The sequence below is a fragment of the Pteropus medius genome, unplaced genomic scaffold, assembly GCF_902729225.1.
Source record: "Pteropus medius unplaced genomic scaffold, Ma_sr-lr_union100, whole genome shotgun sequence".
Taxonomy (NCBI): Eukaryota; Metazoa; Chordata; class Mammalia; order Chiroptera; family Pteropodidae; genus Pteropus; species Pteropus medius.
The window spans coordinates 10,198,585-10,211,074 of NW_024349798.1; the positions used below are offsets into that span (position 1 = coordinate 10,198,585).

Here is a 12,490-nt window from a genome sequence, read left to right on the forward strand (position 1 = left end):
TCATGACGACTTCTCCAACTGACCAAGTCCGTCAAATTCACCCTCTCTCCCTAGAGATGGCCCAATTAGGAGCTACTTAAAAAGAGGGATAGTTTCCTACTCATCCTTGCAGCCGCCCTGGTGCCTGCTGGAATGCTGGCCATAGAGATGGTACGCAGCGGGTATTATTTTTACTGGCCTTGGCTACCAATTGGCTTGCATCCAGGGTATTCTTTTCCAGCATCTCTGGGAAGACGTGGACCCACCAAGCTCCAAGGCAGAGCTAAATCACTGAAGAAAAGAAGAAGCAAAATGTCTAGAAGCCCTGATTTGCACGAGAAAGCCTGCCGAAAACTGAGTTCTGTGTCTGCTGAACACAGGCAGGCACTGTGCATAGCACTGGAATAATCCACACCAACCACATACACAGTCCCGGCAGGAAGCAAATGCCCCTCTAAGGGCTTGTCGTATTTTGTAAGACACCTCATTACAGGCTGCTGCTTCCAGTGACGCCACTGGGTGACCTCAGAGATGAAAAGAAATCGCCTCTGAGTCCCAGAACAACAGCTCCCCTCTTCTGCAGGCCTTCCCCTCTGCTGACCTGCTATACCAGTGCGTGCTGCTCAGGGGGCTGGTTTTAGGATAACATGACTGGTATTTACCTGCTCCACTGGCTTCCTCTTTCTTCGAGACAGAAGCACAAGGAGTTATTTCTGAAACACTGGATCCCCTGAGTGCCAAGAGAATAGACTCACTATAGGAAGCGTTTATGCATTCTAAGCTCAACTCGGCAGCAATTCCCCAAGCTGCCTTTTTGGGAAATTACTACGTTTCAACAGGAATTTGAAAGAGGACACACAAAATCTTAAAAGGGTATTTTCTGTATCTGGTAATAGAGGGTATCAAGGGCAGCCTTGGTTTATGCAATGTTATCACCTGCTGTTAGTGGCCTCCCTGTGAACAGGCTCCCTGGCAAGGTCCAAAAGCAGCACAAAAAATCCACAGGTGTGAGGCAGGCCAGACTCAGACTGGTTAAATCCAACCAAGGAGAATGATTCTACAGCTCCAAAGGTGATCCTCAGATTGTGGAACTTTAAAAGGTTGAAAAATAACCCCAACTCAACAACATAGGCAGAGAGGCTCAAGTTCTCTACTTCCTATTAAGAAAAAAAATGAATAACTTGCATTTTGGCTTTGGATATGTAAGATGAAAACAACAACAACAAACCAGAACTTGAAGGATGAGTAAAAGATGATGAAGATACAGGAAAGCATTACAGGCAAAAAAAAAATAAATTAAAAAGTGGTCCAAGTCCCAGATGCATAAAGGAACCCACTTAGCATGCTGGTGGGGTGGTAGGGTGGGCCACAGGGGATGCCAAAGGGGAAAGAGGAGGTAAAAACTAGGGACAGTTAACTAGAATCCAATGCTTTTCTCAAGTATCACAAAAATCTACACCCCACCGCCCTACACACGCACTAAAATCTAACTTCCGTGAGTACAGAAATTATTATTTTTTTGTCTCTCTTGCTCACTAATAGATTCCGAGCCCTAAGAATAGCACCTGGCACATAGGCACTGAATAAATACTTGTTGAATGAATGAAGAAATGAAGTTGTCACTCAGTGCTTAGGTGTATCAGCTAAAGGAAAAATAAGAGTAGGTGTTCAATATAGCGACAATGGTTATTATTGTTATAGTTAGTATTCATGTCTGGGAGTTAAATATGAAATTCAGTAAATACTGGTAGTTAATTCTACTGGGTATGTCAATTTGAAGCATTTCAAAAATTGTTTTAAATTAAGGTGAGATGACACAGAATAAAATAAACTGATCTCATGTGTTAGTCTGATGCGTTTTGGCAAGTGTCCGGGATAGGGAACACTGTGCCGCCCCCGTTGCTGGTCCTCCCCCACAAGGCGGCCATTGTTCTGACAGCTAACCCCACGGGCTAGTTTTGCCTCTTCTTGAACTTCACCTCAGTGGAACCATGCAGTCTAACCTTCTGTGTCTGTCTTCTTTTGTTCGGCACGAAGTTTTTGAAATTCATCCACACTGTTGTGGGAATTATTAGTTCATTCCTTATTAATGAGCAGCATTCTATTTTATGAATGGACCATAATTTATTTATCCATTTCCTCGTTGATGGACATTTGAGTTCTTTTGGATGTTCGGCTATTATAAATAAAGTTGCAATGCACCTTCTTATACAAATATTACTTTTTGGGTACATGTTTACGTTTCTTTGCAGTAGATACCCAGGAGTGGAATTGCTGGATCTTAAGGTTTTTGTATGTTTAACTTTATAAGAAGCTGTCAAACACTTTTCAACAGTGGCTGTAAGTTTACATTCCCATCAGCAATATATAAGATGTTCAGTATCCTTCTAACACTTGCCATTCTTTTCTGTTTTAGCCATTATTAAGTGGGCATTATAAAGTGGGCATCTCACTGATGACAACATGTTAAACATGGTTTCATGTTTAGGTCATTTCCCACTTCTGTTTTTTCTCTTTTCATTATTGACTCATAGAAGTTCTTTATATTTTTTGAATATGAGTCCTTTGTTTTATGTAGTTTTTAAAATATTTTTTCCTAATTTGTGGCTTGAGTTTTTCATTTTATAACAGTGTCTATATACAGGTTAAAGTTTTAAATTTTCATGGAGTCTAGTTTATTATTTTTGCTGTATGCTTCATGCCTTTTGCATTCTGCTTTCTCGGATCACAAAAATGCCCTCCCATACTTTCTTCTACAAATTTTATAATTTTAGCTTTTACAGTTAAGTCTGAAATTTATTTTAGTTATTTATTGTGTATAGTGTGAGGTCAAGGTTTATTTTTCCATTTTTCTTTATGGACATCCTGTTGATCTAGCACCATTTATTAAAAAGACTTTCATTTCCCTCATTATCTTAATTATTCAACAAAATGATTTGAATGTATATTTATGGATCTATTTTCATTATTTCATCATTATACAAGATGTTAGTTATAGGGTTTTCATAGGTAACTTTTATCAAATTGAAACATCTCCCTTCTTTATAATGAATGAATTCTGGATTTTGTCAAATGCTTTTTATGCATCTATTGAAATGACCATATAATTTTCTCCTTTATTATGTTAATATGGTAAATTACATTGATTTATTAAACCAATCTTGTATTCTTAGGATAAACATCACTTATCCACAAAGTATTAGCCTTTTTTAATATATTGCTGGTTTATGATTACTAATATGTTGAAAAACTGTGTAGACTGGTATTATTTCTTTCTTAAATGTCTAATAGAATTCACGGCGAAGCCATTTAGGCCAGGAGTTTTTCTTATTTTTTAAATGGCAAGGTTTTCGGTTATGAATTCAATTTCTTAGCAAATTTAGGACTATTCAGATTGTCCATTTTTTTGTGTGTCAGTTTTGGAAAATTGTGGCTTTTCAAGAAATTTGCTCATTTTATCTACATTGTTGAATTTGTTGCCATAAATTTTATATAATTTTCAAAAATAATTTTAATGTCTAAGATCTGTAATGTCTGGTGATATCCCCTCTTTCATTTTTAGTACTGGTTATTAGGATTTGTTTTCTTTTTGGTGTGTGATCACTCTTGCTAGGAATTATGAATTTTATTAATCTTTTCAAAGAACTAGCTTTTGGCTTTGTTGGTTTTTCTCTCTACATTGTGTACTACTTTGTTGATTTTTACTGTTCCGTTTATTTCCTTCCTTCTACTTCATTTGGGTTAACTTTTGCTCTTCTAACTTCTTAATGTAGAAGTGTAAATCACTGACTTTACACTTTCCTTTTTTTTATTATAAGCATTTAGAGCTACGAATTTCCCTCTTATTCTTCCAATTTTGTTTAATATGTTGTATTTTCAGTATCATTCCATTCAAAATATTTTCTAATACCTTCCTGAGTTCTTCGCCACCCATAGGTAATTCAGAAGTATACTGCTTAATTTCCAAACATTTGATACATTTCTTGATACATTTTTGTTATTAATTTTTATTTCAATGCTGCTGTGGTCAAAGAATGCATTGTGCATTATTACAATCCTTTTAAAGATATTGACACTTGTTTTATGTCCCACGAGCAGTCCACTTGGTGCATTTTCCAAGTGCATTTGAAGAAGTGTGTATTTTGTAGCTGTTGGATGTAGCCTGTGAAACCTTCCAAAGCTTCATCTTCCCTTCTAGGAATCTGTCGTTGACTCCCACACACCCCGCCAAAGTCAGTGCTTCCGTTTGCACAGCACTGTCTTCTGACCCTAGTTAATTACACTATGGCTCCCACACGACACCCAGCATTTCCTTACCCCCGGGCTTTCTCGGGCCTCTGTCTGATGTGCCAAGTGAAGATAAATCTCAAGCTGCTGAAGTAGTTTGGAGGCCATGCGTTGCTTGTCAAAAAAAGACAAGATAACAATATAGGCTTCATTTGCGGTCTCTTTCATTCTGCTCTTTATGTGATATTGTGACAACTAATTTGAGAGTTGAATTATAGGGGAGGATAGTGTGTGACTGGGACAGCTCTTGTCATTTCCGCACGGGATGATTTGAAAACCCTGCGAAGTCTTCCCTCTGACCCACGACATGCCTGTACGGTGCACAAGATGATTTTTTTCCTACATGGTTATTTTTTCATATTTTTAATACTTAATATATATGTACTAGAAAATGTGCTTTACAAGAAATATAATTTCCCTCTCCAACCTACGCTTTACGGAAGTGATACACTTAAATTTTGGAAATGGGTTGATTTAAAGTAAAATACTAAGTAAATGAAAATATAAGGTTTATCCATACGGCAAAGCGTATAAACATGATGCACAATTATGAGGTTTAGGTGAACTGGAGTAACCATTGCTAGCATAGTCAGCACTAGCTACTGCAACGATGTGAACAAATGTGACAGTCTTTAAATTGGCCTGAGTCCTTCAAGGACCCTTCCTCCTGAGACCTGAGAACCCAGCACTGAGAACAACACACAATCGCCACAGTTCACCCGGAGAAAGCATTCCAATTGCACCTCCTAATATCTGTCTGCCTTGTTCCAAGAAAGGTCTGCGCCTGGCTGGGGGATGGGATCTGGAGCAGCTCAATGGGAAATGTTTTGAGAAAGGAGTAATTCGAGCCTGTGTGTGGCCCATGCTTTGGCCCCCTCCCCGTGGTCAGCACACACAGCAGGACACTCACCTTTTCCCATTCTCGGTCCTTGTTCAGCACGATCACCACCAGCCTGGGGTGTACTTGATAGCCTTCCTCAGTGAAGGACAGGTCTTTGCCATCCCATGTCACATTGACCATAAATCTAGAGAGAGGAAGAGAGAAAGACAAGGTTTTTTTAAGAGAAGAATTAAAATGGTGTTAGTTAAATGAATGGATGCCACCATCGGTATAAAACTGAAAAAGTTACAATGCCATCAGCCATCTCAAGCAGCCTCTGTCTGTGCCAGGGTTAGTACCCATGTAGGTACTGCTAATTGACCTGGCACTCTTTTCTATAAGCCTGTACTCACTCTCAGAAACCTCAATTTGTACAGGAATTTAGTAATTGACTGTAATTGGCACATGGGATGGAACTTCGTGTATTGCCAGATAACAGACCTTTGTTCAAATGATCTTCTTACAGAAGAATCTGAAAGCATGTTCTCTTATGTTTAACAAGCTTCCCTAAAGGAAACTGCTTGCTCATAAATCACATGATGTAGAACTTCAAAGAAATGATTTCCCATCCATTTATTATTCATTCGACTAATATTTATTAAACATTTGCTGCATGCCAGGTCTCAGCTAGTTAGTTGGGGATAAATAAGGAAACAAACATGATAGTCCAAGGGAAAGTATAGGCATTAATTGATTAATTACAGATCTATGACAAGTGCTACAATAGAGAGGTCAGTGTGCTAGGTGAGAATGAAACGGGTCAGGCAAAACTTCTGTAAGAAAGTGCAGCTTGTCCTGAAGGATAAGTCAGCATTAACTAGGTAAGAAAAGACATAAGCATGATGCTCTAGGCTGAGGGGGCAGCATGAGCGAAAGCCCCGTGGCAGTACATGTGAGGGCCTGACTGCACGCCAGTGAGGATGAAGCAGAGAGAAACAGGGATGCAGGATGTGGTGTGGCTGAGACGTGAACAGGAGCACACAGTGCAAAGCTTTCCAGGCCATGTGAAGGAGTTTTGTTTTTAAAAACATAATGGAAGCCGTTGAAGGTTTTGATTAAGGAGGTGATGTAATCAGACTTTTCTTGTATAACGTGACTGGAAGGCCATGTAGAGAATCGGAACCAGAGTGGATAAAAGGGGTTAGTTACTGGGCTCTCATTGTCCAGATGAGGGATAATGTTGGCTTTGGTCCTGTCATGCTTTCTTCTCAAAAGAAGAACAGAAGGAAGAAAAGGAAGAGTAGGGGCAGCAACAAATAAGGCCAAGAGGAGAAACATTTGGCGAGTATTTCGTGCTGGATCGGATGTGAAGGTGAGGGAGAGCAGTATCAGGGATGACAGCTCGGTGCCTGCCTTGTATCACATCCATACAGTCAACTTTTGGCCTTAGGTGTTTTCACCACAGCTGACATCTGTCTGTCTTATAATATACTCTTATCTCCACCGATTCTCAAAGCCACCTTGCCTATAGTTGGGCTGGACTCAGATGGGGAGGCAAGGCAGAGCTTTACTCTCAGGATTTGGGGGGTGGGGGAGAATCCCCAGGGGTCCGCAGCTCTTTACAGCTTGAGGAAAATGTGATGTTTAAGACTTCCAGGAAAACACACCACCAAGCAGAGGCTCAGTAAACATAGCATGTTGGACTGAAGCATTCAAAGACCTCCCCAGAAAGACAGGTTATCTTGAAGCCATATCATTTTTTTGCTTTATATTCCTTTAACATGAAAAGCAGTTGAAGAAGTAAAATATTAAGACTAGACTACAAAAAAATTTCAAAGAGGGAGATTGGCCTAACTGGTCACATGCCCACCCCTGGGCCGCCACAGGGCAGAAGACCCGACGACCTTGTGTGTGGGGAGGATCTGGTCTCCATCGACAAGATCGAGGAACTGGGGTAAAGTCAAAGAACGATTATTGTGTGTCCACTGTTCGATGCACTGGTTGGGTCATTAAAAATCATGTTTTTGAAGACAAGTTAATGGCATGGAGAAAATACACACTATTTAATGTTAAACAAGCAGAAAAGAGGATAAAGACAGGGTTTGCGAGCAGAAAAGAGGATAAACGAGGGCCTGTCTATGCATGGAAGGATTACAGGTGCTTTTTATTTTCTTTTATGTGTTTTCATAGTCATCAAATTTTATGCAAGAACTGTTTAACAAAAATATTGTTTGTTAAAAAATAGAAATATAACACTGCTATTCTAGATGAAGCGAAGAGTAATCGCTGTTCTATTTGGTATATTTGAGTCAGCTCAGATCGCTTCCTAGCGAGGTAATTGATTGATTCAACAACTACTTATTGAATACCTATCACGTGCCAGGCCATATGGTGAGTCCTATGGATACAGAAATAAAAAGCACAATGCCTGTCTGCCCTCTTACCCGCATAGTGACATAAACATGTCAATGACGACAGCGCTAGTATTTTTGTTGCTTGTGCATCGACAGACAGGAGGCGTGAGAAGTCGTGAGAACGCAGAGGAAGGGCCCCTAACTCAACCTAAGGGATTTAAGGAGGACTTCCTGGGGAATCTTAAAAAGTGAGGGGTTGAGGAGAGGTGGGAGCAAAGGATTCTGAGTAGAGGAATGATTTTAAGTAAAGAAGAGTCAGCAAAGGAAATGGCACAGGCTGGAGGAAGGAGGAAATAGCTTAGTGAGGCTGATGGGCAGTGGGATTCACCTGGAGATCCCTGAAGCCACACCTCACAAAGGACCTTGAGTGACACCCTAAAGGATCTGGATTTTGTTCAGAGGCCATGATGATCCATGAAAGGTTTTAGGTAGAGGAGTGATGCACTCAGATTTGCTGCCTGTAGAAGCAGAGATAAAAACGAGTCTCTGCACCGGAAGAGGACTTTGACACTTCTGTTTATGGCTAAAAGACAGGCCTGTCTGGACGACTGAAGCCGCTTTTTGTTTTCTGTTTTTTTGCCCTGTTCCTTCTTTCCTTTGATGCTTCCTGGCTCGTGTTTGGTGAACTAAATAGACACAGTCCAGACAGGCACGCCTAAGGAGTGTTCTACTTCACATTCCCTATTGAGACTCTTGAGAAGACATCTGCATGGGTTGGGGGTTTAGAAGATTATATTTCAGTCAAATTCCTCATTATCAATCAGCTTTCAAAGTAACTAATTGGGGTTTAAATTAAGCTGTTTTATCTTTCGGGCTGACTTTTCAGTTTCGTTCCCCATGGTTGTTTTTAGCTCTATCACGCTGTCTGGCACACTGTAGGGGCGGAGTTAATGTGTGGCGGTTGAGTGTATTGACAGATCATCACCAGAAGTGCCTGCCATCCATTCATCTATCCATTGATCCATCTGTCAATATATTCATCCATCCACCCATCCAACAGACATGTCTGAGTACCTACTATGTGTCATGCCCTGTGCCAGGAACTGTGCTAGGAAAATAAAATAAAAAACAAGCAAACATATTTTTGCAATAAATAACTGCAATAAAGAACAGTAAGTGTAAAATCAGAGATACGTACTACATGGATTGGTGAAGAGCATAACGAATATAGTGGCCAATTGTAGTGTGGAGGCAGGGCAGGAATCAAACACAGCAGAAGATGCTTGGGTCACGCTGGGAAGGAAGTGGAAGGGGTTGGCCAGGTGAACAGCAAGGGGAAAGAGAGGAGATGCACTGGACAGAGGAAACAACAAAGCTCAAAGCATATAACCATGAAATGTGATAGAACCCCGTTCACGGAATTTCAACACAAAGAATGCAGACAAAGACCACCAGTGGCCTTTACCTGTTATCGAGTTGCTCCATAGCTGTTGCCCAAATGCACAGCTAAGTCGGCTGACTCATTGATTTTTTTCTTTTTTTTTTTGAATTGAATCCAATAAGCTCTCAAGCCGGGTTTTGATTATACAATTTGGGGTGAACAGAGTTTAGGTTAAATCTAGTCAATTATCAAGAGGTTGGAAATATTCGGTTTGTTATCTGTTTGGAAGAGACAGGCCTGTGGACAAATGTTTGGGGATTGACAGATACATGGCCCCAGGGAGAGCTGTTGTATGAACTGAAAGTCACAGTCACCATTTTAATCAAGGAGCTAGTGAGATACCAGGCCCCTTTTTGTTTTGCCAGTTGAATTTACTTAAATCTTCTTCCTCTTTAAATTCACCATCTCCAGTTCCTCTGCTCATTCTCTTTTCTCCCATTTTGTAGTGAAATTAGATGGAATTAGCAGGGTGATTATTTAGATGCAATCACTCCTCTTCAGATTTTACAGAAACAATTATATGGAAATTCTCATGCTCCAGATTTTTCTGTGTTCTTTTCAATATTCCGGACCAATGAATCCATATACTCAATACTAATATTGTCTTTTTTCTTTTCTTTTTTTTTTTTCTATGAAGAGTCTTCAGTCCTTTGGGAGGAAAAAAAAACTCTAACAAATTTTTGCTGAATGATAATTTCATTATGAAATTGGCAGAGAGCAAGTACCTATTACCTTCAGTTCCCCCATCCAATTTTTAAGAAGGATAATCCATATTTCCTTGGGCTTTCTTCCCATTCAACTTGCTCCACAGCAAAATTCTTTACCCAGGGAAATATCATTATATACCCCGCTGCCTGCCCCTCATTAACACCTGCTGGGCACTTGTATTAAACAGTAAAATCTTACCACTGTTTTGTCTCTCAAAAATTGATTATAAACATGTAGTGACCAGATAAAATATCAGAAATTCTGGCTGCTGTTAAGCTTCAAATTACATTTTCAATATTTCCATCAGGAGCAATCAATATATGAGAGTCTGCCAGAAAAACGTAGAAGGGGGGTGGGCTCTAATGGATCACAGAGGGGTTCGCTTCTGTATTATCATCATCTATGGACGGTAAAATGTCAAGTGGTTTGTTTGTTTGTTTGTTTGTTTTTATTGTCAGTGATATATACCACACTAAACCAGAAAAACATGTAAACGTATATGGCATATATACAAGTTTCCTTTGGTATCTAGTCTTAGGTATATGAAGCTAAAGTTCAAGTGAAAGAAACATTACTGTTTGTATTTTGTGCCCCATGATGTTGTCTGTGGGGATCAGAAATAACAGTGAAAAACAGGTAGGCCATTTTTCCTATATCATTATGACTGCAAAATTTGGGCCAGCATGTTCACATTCTTACTAAACCTGTACTGTCTAATTTGGTGGCCACCAGCTGCAGGAGGCTATTAAGCGCTTGAAACATAGTCTAAATGGACATGTGATCTAAGGACACAGTACACACTAGATTTGGAAGACTTTGTATTGAAAAATAGTGTAAAGGAGCTCGTGAACAACTTTGTTGATTTCACGTTGAAATATTTTAGACACGTGGGGTGTGATAAAATGTGTTATTAAAATTAATTTCATCTGCTTCTTTCTACTTGTTTAATGCTGCCAGAAAATTTAAGATGACACGTGGCTCATGCTATATTTCGATTGGACAGCCATTCTTGACTGTCTTTGTTGAGCTTTTTTAACCAGGAGACAGTACGCATCATGAAGGCAACGACCGCTTCTGTCCTGGTTGGTATTTTATTTCTAGTGCTAATAGAGTGCTTGGCACATAGCTGGTGCTGAATAAAATGTGCAGAACAAATAAAGAATGAACTGCTATTTCTACACTGTGGATGACAGAACCAGGATCAAAGCCTGCCTCTGCTGCTCCCCAGCTGTGTCATCTTGGGCAGTGTATTTAAAATTCTCTCAGCTTCTATTTTCTTTTTCGTAAAACTGGATCAGGTTAAACCCTATGACCTAGCCATGGCTGTTTCATGTAGTTTAACCTAACAGAGACCTAACTCCTAGGTTTTGGAGCAGGATTAGCTATAGTGCACATAAAAGGTCCAGCATAACGCCTAGTCTTCCAAGTAAATAGCGGTTCGCATTTACGTAAATTTTCCATGCGTTTTTTTACTACTTTTCCACTCTGTATTTTTTTTTACTACTTTTCCACCCTGTCGTATTTTCTCACACTCTACCCTAAATGCAGTCTGGTCTTTTTAAAGCCACACTTATCACTGCTGGTTCGGTCTATTCGTTTCGAGAGTCCCTCTGTCCTTTTGTCAAAAGCCAACCACATTTGGGCGTCATGAGCTCTTTTAACCTTACTCAAAATGTCTCATACCCCCAGATTCCTATCTTCTCTCTGCAGCCTTACATTGGTTAAGTCTCCTTTAACATCCCAAATCTGATTATCTGAAACGTTCTCTAGGCATATTTATTACACCTCATTTCCCTTCAGACTTTAATTCTCTTACTGTTTCATAAATGCCACCATAACCCGTTTAGTGTTCCTCGATTTTAAGTTAATTTTCCATCTGCTTTGCCGTTTCTCACATTTCTCAGGCCTTTGCCCAAATCACACTATCCCTTAAATACCTCTTCAGACTGCTTTGGGTGTCACCATTTTTCCTTTGTCATTTAATTTACATGTTTTTCTAAACAGAGTCACTGTTTTCTTAACCTCTTTAAGTTCTCAAGACACTCATTTTTTTTTTTTTTCTTTAAACGGTTTTGCTCTTCCCAGTTTTCTTGGCGGTTCGAGATCCTTCGCACCCTGTCGTCTTCATTCTCATATGGGTACGAACCCTCTTCTTTCTTTAAAGCAGAGTCATGACGCTGTCACCAGTTTTCAATTCCTGCACTGCCCCTTCCCCAAACACATAGCCTTTCACTGCAAGTTTCTGAATAAATGCACTTTCCTCTCTGCCCAGGGCTCAATTTCTTATACTTATTGATGGTTTCCCATTTCCTATGAACAAGTACCAAAGGCATGACCACAGGGCTGAGATGTAAATGTCGGGACAGAAATGTAATCGCTCCAACACACAGACCTGCATATTTGAGCCCAGCATCATCCGAAACGGGCTCAGAAACTGCGGCATAAAGAAAAAAAAAAAAACTGGGTTAAAAGAAAGAGGGGAGTATTTCCTCTTTCGACTCAAATTTTATTGTGGCCAATTAAAAAAATAATGTTAATTGTCTTGGCTGAGCAATACTGAATTAAAAAAAAAAAATGGAACAGGAGATGGTAAGCTCCATAAAAGCAGGAATCTTTGTCTGTTTTGATTACTGTGATTCTAAAACACCTAGAAGAGTGTGTGTCCTGTAGTAAGAGCTTAAAAAGTCTTTGCGGAATAAATGCATGAGCAGACGAGGGCCTCTAGGATCTCACTAATTTAATGCTAATTTCCTGAGAGGCAAACAACTTCAGAGAGGCAATTCTGCAAGACAACTGCTTGGTTTTGGAGTCAGAGAGCCTAGGTTAGAATGTAGGTCTGTGGCTTTCAATCTCTGGTGAGCACCCTAAATTCTCAGAGTATTCTGTTCCCTATTCTGTAAA

At 39.8% G+C, this 12,490-nt stretch overlaps 1 protein-coding gene across 1 annotated transcript in view; it reads right to left on the minus strand.

Moving 5' to 3' along the window:
* The window catches only part of GRIN2A (glutamate ionotropic receptor NMDA type subunit 2A), a 345,539-nt gene that overhangs the window by 99,510 nt on the left and 233,539 nt on the right, over positions 1–12,490 (minus strand). The window contains exon 5 of the mRNA XM_039885317.1: positions 5,177–5,291. Within this exon, the coding sequence (XP_039741251.1) occupies positions 5,177–5,291 (115 nt within the window). The remainder of the gene's footprint in view (positions 1–5,176; positions 5,292–12,490) is intronic.